Source organism: Magnolia sinica, chromosome 3, assembly GCF_029962835.1.
Source record: "Magnolia sinica isolate HGM2019 chromosome 3, MsV1, whole genome shotgun sequence".
In the NCBI taxonomy this organism is placed as follows: domain Eukaryota; kingdom Viridiplantae; phylum Streptophyta; class Magnoliopsida; order Magnoliales; family Magnoliaceae; genus Magnolia; species Magnolia sinica.
The window spans coordinates 111,358,455-111,374,299 of record NC_080575.1 but is presented as its reverse complement, the minus strand read 5'-3'; the positions used below and the strand labels follow the sequence as shown (position 1 = coordinate 111,374,299).

At 38.4% G+C, this 15,845-nt stretch overlaps 1 protein-coding gene across 1 annotated transcript; it reads right to left on the bottom strand.

The window, feature by feature from the left end:
* Positions 1–2,983: 2,983 nt before the first annotated feature.
* Positions 2,984–15,443, bottom strand: LOC131240717 (uncharacterized). Its single transcript, XM_058239139.1, has 4 exons — positions 15,301–15,443; positions 12,676–13,280; positions 5,039–5,782; positions 2,984–3,252 (listed from the first exon to the last, which is right to left on the bottom strand). Exons 2-4 carry the CDS (start codon positions 13,270–13,272, stop codon positions 3,145–3,147), a joined length of 1,449 nt encoding a protein of 482 aa, XP_058095122.1. The 5' UTR covers positions 13,273–13,280; positions 15,301–15,443; the 3' UTR covers positions 2,984–3,144.
* Between the last annotated feature and the right edge of the window lie 402 nt (positions 15,444–15,845).

Below are 15,845 nucleotides of genomic sequence, written 5' to 3'. Positions count from 1 at the left end.
TTGTTGCTATAGATTTTTTTGAATGGTATTTTTCTCGTCTAAAATCTGTTGCTATATCCTATAAATCTGGTAGTAACTATAGTCACCACCAAGTAAGGGTGCAACTCAGGCAGGTTGGGTCGAATTGAGGTTCAACCCAAGCCCAACCTATAACTACTAGAGGACCCAACCCCACTTGAATTCTAACAAGAACTCAATCCTCTAAACTCGATCTTACCGAACACAAATACATGTGATTATTTCTTACCCTACCTACCTAGAGCCCAACTTGCTAATACATTTGGGAGGTGGTGAGGCCAGGCACTTCCGTATGCATCTTTGTAGGCATCGCATTCACTACTACAAATCTCACAGCAAATGTGTAGGACAACTGAGGTAGTAAAGAGTTGCCACCGTGATGCAGGCCCAGTTCTGGAGGAAAGACCAACCCTTCAACTAGGCTCAAGCCTTGGTATTTGGCCCATTATTTTTAGCCCAGGTGCATTCATAACGCATGACTTGAGACAATATTGCAATCACGGAAAAACAGGAAGAGTTTGAAATTGAAGTGTCTTGGGAATGTCTTTGACATTATTTTGGAAGCTTCTTTTTTTTTTTTTTTTTTTCTTTGGAATTATATAGTAATAAATTAAAAATAGAAGGTTATTATTAGTGTATTTTATATGGGTGGTTGTAATTGGTATATAAAAAGACCTATTTTGTAATGAAAATGCATTAAATCTAGTTATTTTCTATAAGCTTTGTATTTGTAAGTGCAATGATTCCTCTCTTGTTGGTGAGTGATTCCCCAACCCCTTGGGTAAGTGAGTCCCCAAGTTATCTTTGTTAAGTGAGTCATTTACCAACTCCTTCGGTAAGTGAGTCCCCCAATTATTTGCTTTTCTTATTCTTATTTGACTTGGGTGCTCTTAATCCAAATTATGGTAACAAAGTTCTTTCTTTCTCTTAATTGTAATCTTTTGGGAGTTATATCGAAGTGGTATCAAAGAAAGTTTGGTTCTTGGATTGAGCTTTATTTCTTATGGCAAGAGGAAGAGGATACTGAACCGAACGAGTGGCTTCAACTCAAGATGTCAAACTTTGCAAAGGCATTGAAGAATAGAAACATACCAACAACAATCTACCATGAATGATGTAGGAGGTTTTGCAAAGGCTTTCTACACAAGCCTTCACAAGTACTCTAATTTATGATGAAGATGTCTATGATGTATTTGATGAAATAATTGAACCAATTGAAGGTAACAAGGACCATATGGAATTTGATCATGATGGGCTGATTTTATGATGAAGATGTTTATGAAGTATTTGATAAAATGATTAGACCAAATGAAGGTAAATTGAATGAATAACATATTGAATTTGATGATGACGAGCCATTTTATTATGAAGATGCTCAAGAATTGATTGGTGAAATGACCCGATTGAAAGAAGCTGAAAATCTTATTATTTTCAAAGTTTTGGATGCTCCTCAAGCACCCAATGATGATTTCTTACGTACATGTATATTTTGTACATTGTGCATATGTGGTAAGAAGGTATGTAATGCCATCATAAATACTAAGAGTGTTGAAATTTTAGTTTCCAAAGAGATTATGGACAAGCTTCACTTAAAAGTAGAGAAACATCATAAGCCTTACAATATATAAAGGTTCAAAATGAGTAAAAAAAAAAAAAAAAAAAGAAGAAGAAGAAGCATGACAAATCTTTGGACCACACCATCAACTACCAAAGAAAAAGTCAATTCTAAAATGTATCATATTTCAAACTCAAGAACAAGTTCTTTCAAAGATGAGGAGAATGATGCAGGCCCAATTAAAAAAGAAAGCCTTTTTTTTTGGGAGGGGGGCCGGGTCATCCTTTCAAATAATAATACAATAGTTGATACCAGTCTTTCAATACCATGTAACATGTTCTAACCAATTTTTGGAATGCTCGTGACTACACCATAGGTGTTAACCCGAACCCAAACCCTATCACAGCGATCATCCAGGGTTACGATCGCATCCTCATCAATGTAGGCATTTACTGATGGATTCAAAACGAAAGCCTTCGACTGGGCTCAAGCTTTGGTATTTGTCTTATTATTTCTAGTCCAATTGCATCATGGTGCATGTCATTGGGATTATGTTGCCTATATGGAAAAAGGAAAGAGTTTGAAATTGAAGTATGTCATGGAAATGTCTTTGGCATCATGGAAATGTCTTTGTCATTATTTTGGAGTTTTTTCTTTTTTTGGAAATATATAGTAATACATTGAAATTTTAAAAAAAAATAAATAAATAAAATAAAATAAAATCAAGGCCAATCCAGTCAAAACAGGGGCTTGCTTCCATAAAAGAGAAGCCAAAAAGCATCATGATAGTCCACATTCATCCTAGGCGTGTCCTGGTAAGCAGACCTAGCTGATTTGTGTGGCCATCTGAACTGCATGGGCCACCCAATGGATTGTTACATACCACACAATTGTTAGATTGGGATGTGCCTGTGAGGCTAGCAAATCTTGAAGGACGGATTATATGCAATGCGGTGTTCACCATATCACGTGGAGATGTGTGGAGCCCACGGTGATCTGATAGTGACATTTAACCCATCCTTCACATGTGTCTATGTCACCCAATTCATTCATCAGGGGAACCCTACCTTGATGAAAGGACACTCAAAATCAATCAAATCTCAAAGTTCATGAGGTTGGCCACAACAATGGAATACATGCATATTTTAGGTATAATTATATGTTGCTCCTTTGGCAAGTCCCATTTGAGCTTTTGATGGGGACAGTTCTTAGGATAGCTTACCCAATGAACAGTTCGGATCACACATACACACGATGCACACGGTGCATGGATCCACATGGCTCGATCGGAAGGTATTGTAATTATCACAGCTTCAAAAGCACGAGATCATTCCCAAGCAAGCAGCTAGCCTAGGATTACTGATCCTATCTGCTGGATGGGGCCATTTAGATGGTTTTTCCTCTGTCTAGTAGAGTTTAAAGTTGGCAAGTGTGCCCTACATATCAAGCTTCAAACACCGATCAATCAGTTACAAATCAAAGTTTATATAACAACAAAAGAGAGCCAATATGCTTATAGTCAGTAGGACATTGTTCAATATAAGACGATCCTAGCCATCTAATTGATATTGTCATTGATCACGTTCCAATTTAATTTGAGATTGATCTACTTTCTTCCTGCAGAAGACATCACTAAGAACTGTTCTGGAGCACAAAGCAGCCTTCAGTAGAGAGAGAGCCTGCGAAGAAAGACACAAGTACAAATATAAGCTTAGCATTCTATTCCCTATTTATATTTTTGGAGAGACTATTCACGGCACGCATACAAACATTTGAGACGTGCAAGTTAGGGGCTACTCACAAAATCAAGAAGGTCAAGTCATCAGCTGGGCTGCACATGTAAGTTGAATATTGATCATTGGTTGCCTGTTTTATCACAATTTTTGTGTACGTGTTACCCACTGGATGATTGGACCAACCAAACTTTTGGGCAAGTGTATATTTCACAGCAGACGTGCTTAGTGATTGACCCGGAATCTCACACGTGGTTTGCATACGTGCATCAATAGCCTCTTCAATCATATAGGTGATGGGCATGCTAAAATTGACAGAAGAAATCAGGAAGGTCAAATAAAAGAGACAGGATGCGGTAAATGTCAGGGGTTAGGATCTTCCATCCTTTTTCAGCCCCACCAAATCAACAATGTCCAAATCACAGGCTTCACTTTGAATGCATGGTTCAGAAAACGGTGGATCCTCAGCTCAGGAAAATGCAATGTATCCTCTGGTTTTCAGGTTGTACGTTTTGCGCTTTCAGACTGTTGGTTTGATGGAACCCAACCGATGGACCATGCTCCAAAATTCTCCCAGATTAGAACATCTTTTTCCATTTTCAGTTGAATGTAGACCATTGCTCTGCTTTTTTTCCAAATCATCTTTTTGCAGAGGCAACCAGTGAAAGAACCAGGATCCTCACATCTACGAGCGTGTTGGGGCATTAATTTCCCATCTGTGGTGAGATTCATTTTATCAACAGTCAGCATCAGTCAGCCATGGCTCAACTTGTGCAAACTAAAAGTAATCGTTAGTAAATGCAGTAGAGGAATGCCATGCGACAAGAACTTCCACATCTATTACAGGAAGCCGTGCAACAAAAAGACAATATCCACTCCATCCGTCAGTTTTTTTAGTTCTTTTTAGGATGTGAATCCAAAATGAAGCACATTCAAAATTCAAGTGGGCTACACTATAGAAAACAGCGGAGACACAGAAACCCCACCATTGAAACGTTGCTGGGCCACCGTCGTATTTATATGCCCACCTCCATGTTTATATGCCATTGAATCAGCTTATAAGGTGAGTTCCACCAAGATGAAAGGAAAATATTAATATCAGAGAGAGATCCAAATTTGCGGTGGGCCCCGTGAAAATTTCATTAGTGGGCGTCCCATCCCCCACTGGTACCTTTGACGAAGTGCAGTTTGGATGATGTTTTGGATCACATACTAACATGAGCTGGTTCAATGGATGGACGGAGTAGGTGTCACAGGCATCGGTGTGGGCTCCACAGAGCTTTTTATTTAACGGGCTCCTTCTAACAGGTTTTGCCGGAAATTGGCGTCCAAAGCCATGGCGGTTTGTCAGATAGGTTGAAAAAGTCGGTATGGAATGCCTACGAGGAATCTAGACCACTCATCAGAAGGGGCCCATGGAGAACACACCCTTGCCAAATCTCAGACCGGACTTCTTGTCAGGTGGCCTGCTCGGCATGAGAAAAATGGATGGGTAAAAAGTAAAAGAAAAGGACAGCCAACGGTCTATAATTCAATTGCAGACATTCGGTCCACCTGATCCATGGCTATCAATGAGTTTGGGCCAGGGCATATTCATGGTGGCCCCCAATTGATGAGTAGCCTGGAACCCTCTGTGCTACATGAGTCACCTCCAACCGCTTGTTAACCAGTCCTAGCTTGACTCGCCCTAGCATTTCTCAATCCAACCGATGTAGAGAACAATCAACATTACCTGATCCTGGCCTACACTTACTACTCGCTCCTTCACATCGCTGATGGGGACCTGGAATCTGTCAAGGATGGAAATGCCTGAAATAAACGATAAAGGCTCCACATCCAACCCATCCGTTACCATAAACATGATCTTCGGTCCCTTCACAAATCCTCCTCCAGACTCTGTGGCTGCATCACTCAACTTCGGATTTATGAAATGCAACAGTAGGCTCCTCGAACATGGGTAGGAAGGATAGTGCCTATCGGAGTAACAGTAAACGCAAGGAAGATGCTTAGAAATGTCAAATGTTTTAGGGCCCGCCTCCACGACTGGCAGTAGCTGGTTCTCACACCCCGAATGGAGTGCTAGCATGGGGTCAAGTAGCATGGCTCTGCATTCTTGGGATATGATACAATTGTCGTCACCACTTAAATCTTCCACGCTCTTGTACAAGTTATCCAAACATCCAATGGAAGAACCTGGCCTCAAGAGATTTACAATGGCTCCAAGAGGGAAGGAGAGGAAGCTGAACAGAAGGTCCAAGAAGTCTTCTGTGGCCTCTGCATACAATACTCTGTTCTTGGATTTGCTGATCAGAAGCTTCAAGCTCATCTTCTTGCCAGCGTCATTCTTATCTATGGCTATGTCTTCGGCGCTCAACTTTAGGGCATGAAAAGCATCCTCAACAGCCTCTGGCTTCTGCAGAAAGACGTCCGTTAAAGGTGTGTTGGAGACCAACAATCGTCTCAGTATATGCAATGCCTAATTCAAGATAAGACTAGTAATCATCAAATATGCAGTTAGCCAAATAGACTAAGAAAACATTTTGAATTTTAAACAATCAAACGTTTCTTTTATTCTTAATGTTCCTTTGAAGGCCAGATCGATACAATTCGGCTTCTTGGATGAGCAGGCTTCTTAATAGTGGGTCATTCCATGATAGGACAACCACATGGATGGTCTAATCCCCAAACTGAACAGCAACGTTAAAGAGGTGAGAGGTAAACCGGGCTCATGGCCCTAATCATAAACCCAGCCTCATATCTATGAATACGGATCCTCTGTTTGCGTCAAGCAGTAAAATTGTGGTTGTTGCAATCTAATTGGACCGTGTCATTGTGTAATGCATTTAATAATGCACAATCTAATTGGACCGTGTCATTGTGTAATGCATTTAATAATGCACCACTGACTGAGATGGACCAATCACTATCCAGCAGAGGAAAAAGGCAAAAAAGTCATGGTTGTGGCAAACAGAGGATCGGGACTTTATATATATGAGGCTATATAAGGCGAGATAGCCATGGCAATTAGTTGATAGGTTAGGATAAAATTTAAAAAATAAAAAATAAAAAATAAAAAAAAACTGTGCTAGTGAATACCATAAACTGAAACTAAATCACAGAATTCTTGAGAAATGATTTAAATGGGTCATCGTCATCTAAGCGTTACCCCAAATAATTGGGACGGTTATATTAATCACATTTTACCATTCCACTCTATTAAGCATAATAACTTCAGTTATATCATAGGTCATCCAGTCTTTACTTATCACCTCTGCCTGCATCCTTTTTTACTTTCTCCTTGGGCCTTCTAGAATCTTCAACTTAAATTGACTCTTATCCAATGCAGTTCTAAGTCCACATGACCAACCCATCTAAGTCTACTTTCCATCGTCTCATTACTTATTGGTGTGAAGTAGAACGAGTCGTGGATTCATTCATAACTAAGATGAATCAAAGAAAAGAAGCCAAGAAGGATTGACCAAACCATACTCAGCATAGTTCAACTGGTTGACCTTTTCATAACTAAGATGAATCAAAGAAAAGAAGCCAAGAAGGATTGACCAAACCATACTCAGCATAGTTCAACTGGTTGACCTTTGTGGTTGACACTGGTCAAAATTCCGCTAGAAATTTCAGATTTCTTGCTAGCTAATTTTAGCCAGTTTAGCCAAATCGACAAATTTGTCAACGCATCCAAATACCATTCGACGAGTCGATAGATCAGGTTGACAAGTCAAAATTCACAGAATTTTCAATTTTAGTCTTCGTATGTTTTTGAACCAATTGGACCGGTTGATGAGAGAGGGAAATTTATGCAATTTTTTTAAATGTTAGTTTCCTAGTTTGATTATGACTCTTTGGTTACATTTTTAGGTTTCGTTTAGGGTAATTTAAAGGTTAATTGTTAAACTTGTTTTTATCATTTAATTCTATCAATAAAATTCCTTAAAAGTTTTTCTATTTCTCTCAAGTATTCGAGAAACCTTTTGTGGATTCAAGGCGTTTATCAATTGAGGACGATGCTTGACCTCATCACGTCCTCCCTATGTCAGTCTGGTATCAGAGCAAGGTTTTCTCCTCGGCTTAATGGCTTCTAATGACGGGTAAGGCAATATTCCCTTAGACGTTGCTCTAGAGAATCTTACTTTAACATTGGCGACTTTTGAAGCGGCGTAGTGAGTGAATCACCAAGTCATGCAAAGGCGGCTATTGAGTGTCAAATATTGCATATTTCCCCATGTCTATATGTTGGTTTTATGAACATGATAATGCTTAATGGGTATATTTTATACATGTTTGTATTGGGAGGTGAATATAAGAGCTTGGATTGAAAAAAATGTTAAAAGCATGGATTTAATGCTCAAGAATCACCAAGGCAAGGGATGTATATTAGGAAACCAAGATTGAAGAATTCACACGCCAAAGATCCAAGGAAACCAAGTGAGGAATGAAGAGAATCGAAAAATTGAAGTGAAGAAAAAGAATTCTAAAAATTGTCCTAAAAATAAAGATATTTTGAAAATTCTGTTAGCTCGAGTTTTGGTTCAGCTAGCCCAAGCTTGAAATTCGGCAAGCCCGAGAAAGTTCGGATGAAATTCCAGTAACAATTTTTTTTGAAATTCGTGGGAATTTGACCAGCCGAAGGGCAAATTTGGCTAGCCGAATTATGCTATTCGGCCAGCCGAACTTGACCTCGGCTAACCGAAGGTTATGTAGATTTTATGCGGAGTGCGTAAATTTGAGGTGGTTTGCGAATTTTTCTAAATTGATGCAAAAGTTGGAGTTCCACAACTATAAATAGGAATCCCTATGATGTTCCAAATCATTTTTTAGGATTTAAAAAGAGAAAGAAGGCCTAGGTGGAGCGCCAACGACATTCTTTTACTCTAATTTCTTCATAGGTTCTAGTAGATATTTCTGTTTTTCTTATGTTTTTGAGTTAGTTATAATTAGCCAATCTCTTAACTAGTGCTAAGAGATGAAGCTCGTAGCATGTTTGGATATTTGTCTTGCTTTAATTCTTGTTTATATTAAACCTCATTGATTTCTAGTTTGATATTAAAGGAATATTTTTAGTTTTCTAGAATTTATTATTACTCAAATTACAATAGATGTTATGATAGCTTTGGATATCTTCTTTTTCTGTTTTGAGATTGTGAGATTGGTAAATCCTGTAGTTCACCATTGTCTCCTGGGCATGGTAAGATGATGGAATCTCTTCCAATCATCACAATTCTCCTCCATTGAGAATTAGGTCAATGAAAAGTTCAGATTTGATTTAAATTGCTTTATTTTCCAATTGGATAGGATAGGACTCCAATTCCAATTGTGTTCCTTGAATCAAGTAAGGTAGAATCTTGATAGCTATAAGTGGATCCTTGGCACTCTAGTTCCCACCTTTCATTTTATAGTTTAAATCAACATTATTCACAATTACTCTCTTTTATTCCAGATTTAGGTTTAGATCTTCTTTTAGTTCTAGTTATAGTTATTTTCAGAATACGTACAAGTTTAGTCCATGTGAATTTGACCTCGGTCTCACCAAGTTATTACTACATTGCGACCAGACACTTGGGGTTGTGAACAGCTACAAATTGTCATTAATCGCATGAGGGAAGCCCTAGGGCAAATCCATGTTCATGGCGATGATCCGCTCTCAATAAGTACTGAAATTCATAATCACGCCAATCACAAGGTGATGCCAGTAATGAATTGCAGGATCACGCCTGAGAAGGTAGGATCCAACAATGAGGAGATCGATGACATGATCCTCCAATATTCCAAATGAGGCAGCGATCAGTTTAATCGGACGGATCAAGAATTCAGGATAAAAGTCGACCTTCTTAGTTTTAATGACCAATTCCACGTTAAGGACTTTCTCAATTGGCTACTAGAATTCGAACGCTTCATTGACTACACGAATGTCATTGAAGAGAAGAAGGTTAAGCTCGTGGCTTACAAGTCTAAAGGTGGATGTTCAATTTGGTGGGAACAACTTCAACTTGCAATAACAAGATAGATGAAAGCATCAATCCGCACATGGTAGTGGATAAAGCAGTTGTCGCGCGAGTAATTCTTCCTAGCGAGTACGATTAGGTGTTGTTCCAACAATACTAAAACTATCGGCAGGGTAGTCAGTTAGTGAGAGATTACGTAGAAGAATTTTATCACTTGGGGACTTATAATAATTTGGTGGAAACTGAATCACAGCAAGTCACCCGATTTAACGACGGTTTACATATTGCAATCCAAGATTGGATTAAGATGCAACTCGTTCTTATGATGAATGAAGTGATCAAGCTGGCAACACAAGTGGAAAGCGTAGCTTGAGTACACCAACACATGAACCTATCCTTCTACTAGGGTAATCATGGCATGCCCTTCATAGGGAGCTTCACAAACTAAGGGAAAAGAACCTATAGGAGGATAACTTCAACTTCCTACACCCACGAACTGAGAGTCACGAAGTGGGTAAGTAAGACCCCAAAGAGCAGCAACCACTGCTATCGGTCCAACCAGGATACCGAATCCCTATGGATGACCAAGCCCTGACCATTGTTATCGATGCGGCCAATTGGGTTACTTATCAAACACTTGCCCTCAGCGGCTATTCATACCCCAAGTATAGGGTTGTGATGTAGTAATAAACTCGGTAAGACCGAGGTCGAATCCACAGGGACTGAAACCTATACGTAATCTGAAAATAACTATAACTAGAACTAGATGAAATCTAAATTGAATGAATATGAGGGAATAATGGGGAAATAGTAAACTAAAATTTGTAAAATAGTACACCTGCACCCACGGACACGGAACACCGTTCTTTTATGTTTCATTTTATTCTTATATTCTTTCCAGGAGGGTGGTAACTTTTCTATCAGCGCTCCTAAAAGAAACGCTTCATCCAACTTAATTCCTTCTAACGACAGTTCATAAACTAGATTTTGAAAATTATGAATCTGATTAGTGACAAATTTATCATCTGTCATTTCATAATGAAGGAAATTAACGATTGCATGTTTCTTAGCACATGTATCTTCCAAAATATACTTCTTTTCTAAAGCAGTCCATGTCTTTAGTAGAGTCGTAAGAAACATATACATTATATAGTTCGTTGGATAAAGAATTTAAAATATAATTTTTACAATTATTTTCATCCGCTACTTCGGTTTGATTTGCTGGATCTATAGTAAATGATTCAAACAGAATGTATGAAACTTTAAGGGTGGTCAGTGTGAACATCAATTTCCGTTTCCACTGTTTAAAACATTGTCCAGCGAATGGTTCGATTTTGGCTAACTCAGCAGAAGCATTTACTGTTACGGTAGCCATAGTGTATTTAATTCAACAATTTAATTTCAAGATTGTTAGAATATTTGGTTAAATTAAATAGACTATTAAAAAATTGAGAACTAAAAAAAAATTTAAGAAAGAGGACTTATTGAATTGAATCGAGGCGTGACGTGAGTCACTCGTTTTGAAATCAAATTTCCTCCCCTTAGACAGAGTCCTAAGTGCAACAGGTTTCCAGAGCAATCGACCTCCAGGATACAACAACTATGACCTGGTCCCAGCGGTGCACTCACCGTACGCGAACTCAAACCACTGGCAATTTAACCCAAAAGTGCTGAGTTGACTCAGCGACGAACTCAGTAATTAAAAATTCATAAACCAAAATACTAGAGATAGTTTTATAAGAGAGGAAAGGAGTACACTCTCGCAAATAAAGTTCCACAAGTACACCCGCAGATACGGAACGGCACGGCTCGACTCGATGCGCATGTGGTCAATGGCATAGATTAGAGCTATTGGTATATTTGGTTGAATTAAATAAACTATTAAAAAATAGATAACCAAAAAAGAAAAATAAAATTGAGAAGAGGACTTATTGAATTGAGTTGAGGCGTAACGCGAGTCACTCAGCTTGAAATCGAATTTGCTCCCCTTGGACAGCGTCTCAAGTGCAACAGGTTTCCAGAACAATCGACCTCCAGGATACAACGACTATGACCCGGTCCCAGCGGTGCACTCATTGTACGCGAGCTTGAATCACTTAAGTTTAACTCAAAAGTGCTTAGTTGACTCAACGACGAACTCAGCAATTAAAAATTCGTAAACCAGAATACCAGAGAGAGTTTTATAATAGAGAAAAGGAGTACACTCTCTCAAATAAAGTTCCGCGAGTACACCCACACCCACAACCCCGGACACGGAACACCGTTCTTTTTATGTTTCATTTTATTCTTATATTCTTTCCAAGAGGACAGTAGCTTTTCTATTAGCGCTCCTGACAGAAACGCTTCATCAACTTAATTCCTTCTGACGACAATTTATGAACTATATTTTGAAAATTATGAATCTGATTAGTGACAGGTTTATCGTCAGTCATTTCATAATAAAGAAAATTAGTAATTGAATGTTTCTTAGTACCTACATCTTCCAAAATGTACTTCTTTTCTAAAGCAGTTCATATGTCATTAGCAGAGTCGTAAGAAACATACACATCATATAGTTTGTTGGACAAAGAGTTTAGAATATAATTTTTTCAATTATTTTCATCCGCTACTTCGGTTTGATTTACTGGATCTATAGTAAATGATTCAGACAAAATGTATGAAACTTTAAGGGTAGTCAGTATGAACATCAGTTTCTGTTTCCACCGTTTAAAGCATTGTCCAACCAACGGTTCGAGTTTGACTAACTCAGTAGAAGCATTTACTGTTACGGTACCTATAATGTATTTAATTCAATAATTTGATTTCAAGATTGTTGAAATATTTGATTAAATTAAATAGACTATTAAAAAATCCAGAACTAAAAAAGAAAAATAAAATTGAGAAAGAGGACTTATTGAATTGAGTTGAGGCGTGACGTGACTCACTCGGCTTGAAATTGAATTTGGTCCCCTTAGACAGCGTCTTAAGCGCAACAGGTTTCCAAAGCAATCGACCTCCAGGATACAACGACTATGATCCGGTCCTAGTGGTGCACTCATTGTACGCGAGCTGGAACCACTTGCAGTTTAACATTTAACCCAAAAATGTTGGGTTAACTCAACGACGAACTCAGCAATTAAAAATTTGTAAACCAGAATACAGAACGGCACGGCTCAGCTCGTCTCAACGCGCATGTGGTTAATGACATAGATTAACCCTCCCCCCGCGGGACCAAATTCACATGCCCCCTGAATGGAGCTCAAGTACCAAGGCAAAAAGCCTATCTTATATACAAGATGATTTTTCTTTGTTAAATCCGTTATGGGACAAAACCCACAACTCAAAATCAATAGAAATTTCAACAAAGGGAAACCGAAATATTTAAAATTCCGATTTTAATATTAATTTTGAAACAAAATACAGCATAACATACCTCATCAGCACCCACATCCACACTCTTCTCCTCTAAAGCCGCCCTGTCTCTGACTCCAAGCTTGTCAAGTAGTGACATGCAGGTCATCGTGGAAATGGGGCCCACCCGTAGATCATCGCCTATCATAAACTTCATTGTCCTCTTCACAAAGACTCCCTCATTGATACCGTTCGTAACCGGATTTGGATTATAAACTATCTCTCTATCCATCACTCTTCCGCAGGGGCATCGGACATTCTTTACAGTACTGATCAAAGGGTGGGACACTGCGCAATTTCTTGTACATACATAATACCTTGTAACCTCCGTATCGACATTTAGTGCTAGATCATTGGTTCGAACTTCCCAAGTACTTCTCGGGCAGAGCAACATCTCCTTAACAGCCTCTGTCGGTAGATACTGAGAATCGAGATTCTTTACGCTCTCTTGCAATGCATCCATGCATCCAATATTGGATTTCTTTCTGCTCAGTCGCACTATAGCACCTATTGGTATTGTCAAGAAGCTGAAGAGGGTATCAACAAAGTACTTGTCGGATTCGGCAAGCACCACTCGCTTTTTCTCCTTGTCAATCAACAGCTTCAATTTGATAGCCATGCTTCGAGCTTTACATAAATAGAAAATACAAAAATAAAAAGCCATGCATGTCACTTTCAATGTTATATTAATTTCTAAAGAAGCCAACTGTACATTGTGTACGCGAAAGATCGTCCAAACCTAACATGCATCAGTTTCAATCAAAACAATTACTTCGCCATTCACTTAGTATAAGCTCTTATTGAAGGGAGCTAAATATTTAGAAATGTGTAGTGACATGTTTATTGTACACGCCGTTACATTGCAGTGCATGTGCCAATCTCACTAGTGGGAAAAAGACACCTGAACACAGCATAAGGTGGCATCCACGGGAAGAAAAGCATACCCAAAAATAGGGTCGTTGTAGTCATTAGGTAATCCGTCTCATACTCAATTTTCCTGTCTGGATGAGTGGACTTGGCCTACTTAGCATATGGCCATCTGGACTGTAAATCGGTCACCTAATTTACCACTCAGATGTACCACACACTTGCCCGTTGTCAGAGTACGGTGACAATTATCTTGCTATCAGCAATTTTAAAATTACTTATTTAAATTAATAAATAATTTTAAAATTTTAAAATATGAGTTTTGCTAATGTCCCCCACCCTTTAAATGGGACATGGGGATCTGACCCATTCATTCATTCATTCATACTAGGAACAAGCCATAGAGCAAGAATCACACCAATTGGATGGTCCTAACCTTTTAAATGGGTTGATTCGTGACAACCACATGTTATTTACAAGCCATAAATCGCATAGTTAGAATTATCAAATAAAGTAATCTTATATTAGAATCACAATTAATACAAGGTGGGATTTATCTACTATATGTTTCAAGATAATGATTGGACCTATTTCGGCTCTTCGGTCAATCCTAACTGTCCATTTTTATGCCATAGACGCTTAGGGTCACCCAATTAGTATGATTTTTTACATCATGACTTGCTTCTAATTGTATGAATGAATGAAAGGTTTGGATCGATAATAGGTCACTCCATGTGACATTTAAAAGTTCAAGGATATTGCTGACATCCTCGTGAAGACAGGGATGCTGGCAAAACTCTTCAAATACACACACAACCATGCATGCATGCAAGTGTAAAATGAATTTTCATGTTAAATTCACAATAATTCCACAACAACAACAACAAAAAGAAGAAGAAGAAAAGAGAAAGGCAAGATTTTGAAATTTTTGCAATATTATCTTGATAATATTGTTTGTCAATTATCCACTAAAAAATCAGGGGAATTTCACATTTTCAGCAGTATTAGTGACAACGGTCATGGGCAATTAGATTTATATGATCGAGGTTGGCTAGATTAATCCATCCTCGTGTATTACTACTGGATACATGTTGGCTCCATCCTTGTATCTGGATCGTCTTAATTTTGAGATACATGGGTAAAGGTGGCTGCCTCAAAAATCTTCAAGACGAGAGATCCTAAGAACAATCCATGTGAAATGACCCAAAAACAACTGGTTAAGATACCCTCCATATTCAAAAGAAATTAAAAATATTACACTAGGAGACTTTCATAGCCTCGAGGTATCCCTTCAATTGTAACAATAGATTGGGATGTTTTCTACCAAGCCTCATATGGTCGTATGAGATATGATGCAGTGGGCTCAGTGTGTGAAAAACTTCCCATGCACCTAGCTGAATTTAGAGTCTATGGCATCCACATAATCTGTCCCGGCCGTCAATTAGGATCATTCCACTCTTCTTCCATTACTATGCAAAAACCACCACAATCGGATGGCCGTAATCAATAGTGACCGGGCATATCATGTCCATCCATTTTTTTCATGCCACCAATTGTCCGGTTTAGATCATCAAATCTGTATGATTTTATAAGACAGACTCCAAAGCAGGCCGGACCTAATGGACAGTACAGATAGGTGATGCCGATGCCAATGAGCCTAAATCCAACTAGGTGCATGTAAAAGGTTTCACTGGATCGATTCTCTTACTAAATTATTATTTTTTTCCTAAGTGCATTAAAATTGAAGAAAGTAAATGACAGGGAGTAAGAATCTGATTACCTAAGAAGGCTGATAGAGCTTCGGATGTAACCCTTTCTATAATTTCTTCTTCACACCGAAGCTGGCATTGATGCCTCTTATAACACTGAGTTTTTGGCCGTCCACGACAAGTGAGAAGAAAAAGAAATAAAGAGGAAAGTAAAAGAATAGATAAAGATAAATGCTCCAGTGCTCTCAGAGTACCGTAAGTTATAGTGTTCCTAGCTACGTTGTGACACTGAAACAGATTAATACTTTAATCTAGACTCTTCACTCGGTGAAAAGCACATTTTGTGGGCTGGCATGCAAGTATCATGCAGATCCGACAAATAGTAACCATTTGATCAGTGGCTTTTAATAGAATGGTGAAGATTGGCATGAAATAGGTTCATTTAACAATTCAAGCCATTTATATGTTAGGACCATCATGGAGTGCTTATGATTCTAATGAATCACTTTTGTTAGGAAATTCTCACCATCTCATCTTTGAATAAGAGAAAGAAGGGCTATAAAATAAAATAATAATTAAAATTTTTTAAAAAAGGGCCAGATGAAGGATGATTGGA

What these genes read in the sequence shown, in the direction of transcription:
- LOC131240717 (XM_058239139.1), bottom strand. Translation starts at nt 13,272, where the DNA reads ATGGCTATCAAATTGAAGCTGTTGATTGACAAGGAGAAAAAGCGAGTG. An exon ending in TGGATGTGGGTGCTGATGAG is followed by an intron (nt 5,783 to 12,675) that starts GTATGTTATGCT and finishes ATCTTGAATTAG; the next exon opens with GCATTGCATATACTGAGACG. An exon ending in TAAGTGTAGGCCAGGATCAG is followed by an intron (nt 3,253 to 5,038) that starts GTAATGTTGATT and finishes CTTTCTTCGCAG; the next exon opens with GCTCTCTCTCTACTGAAGGC.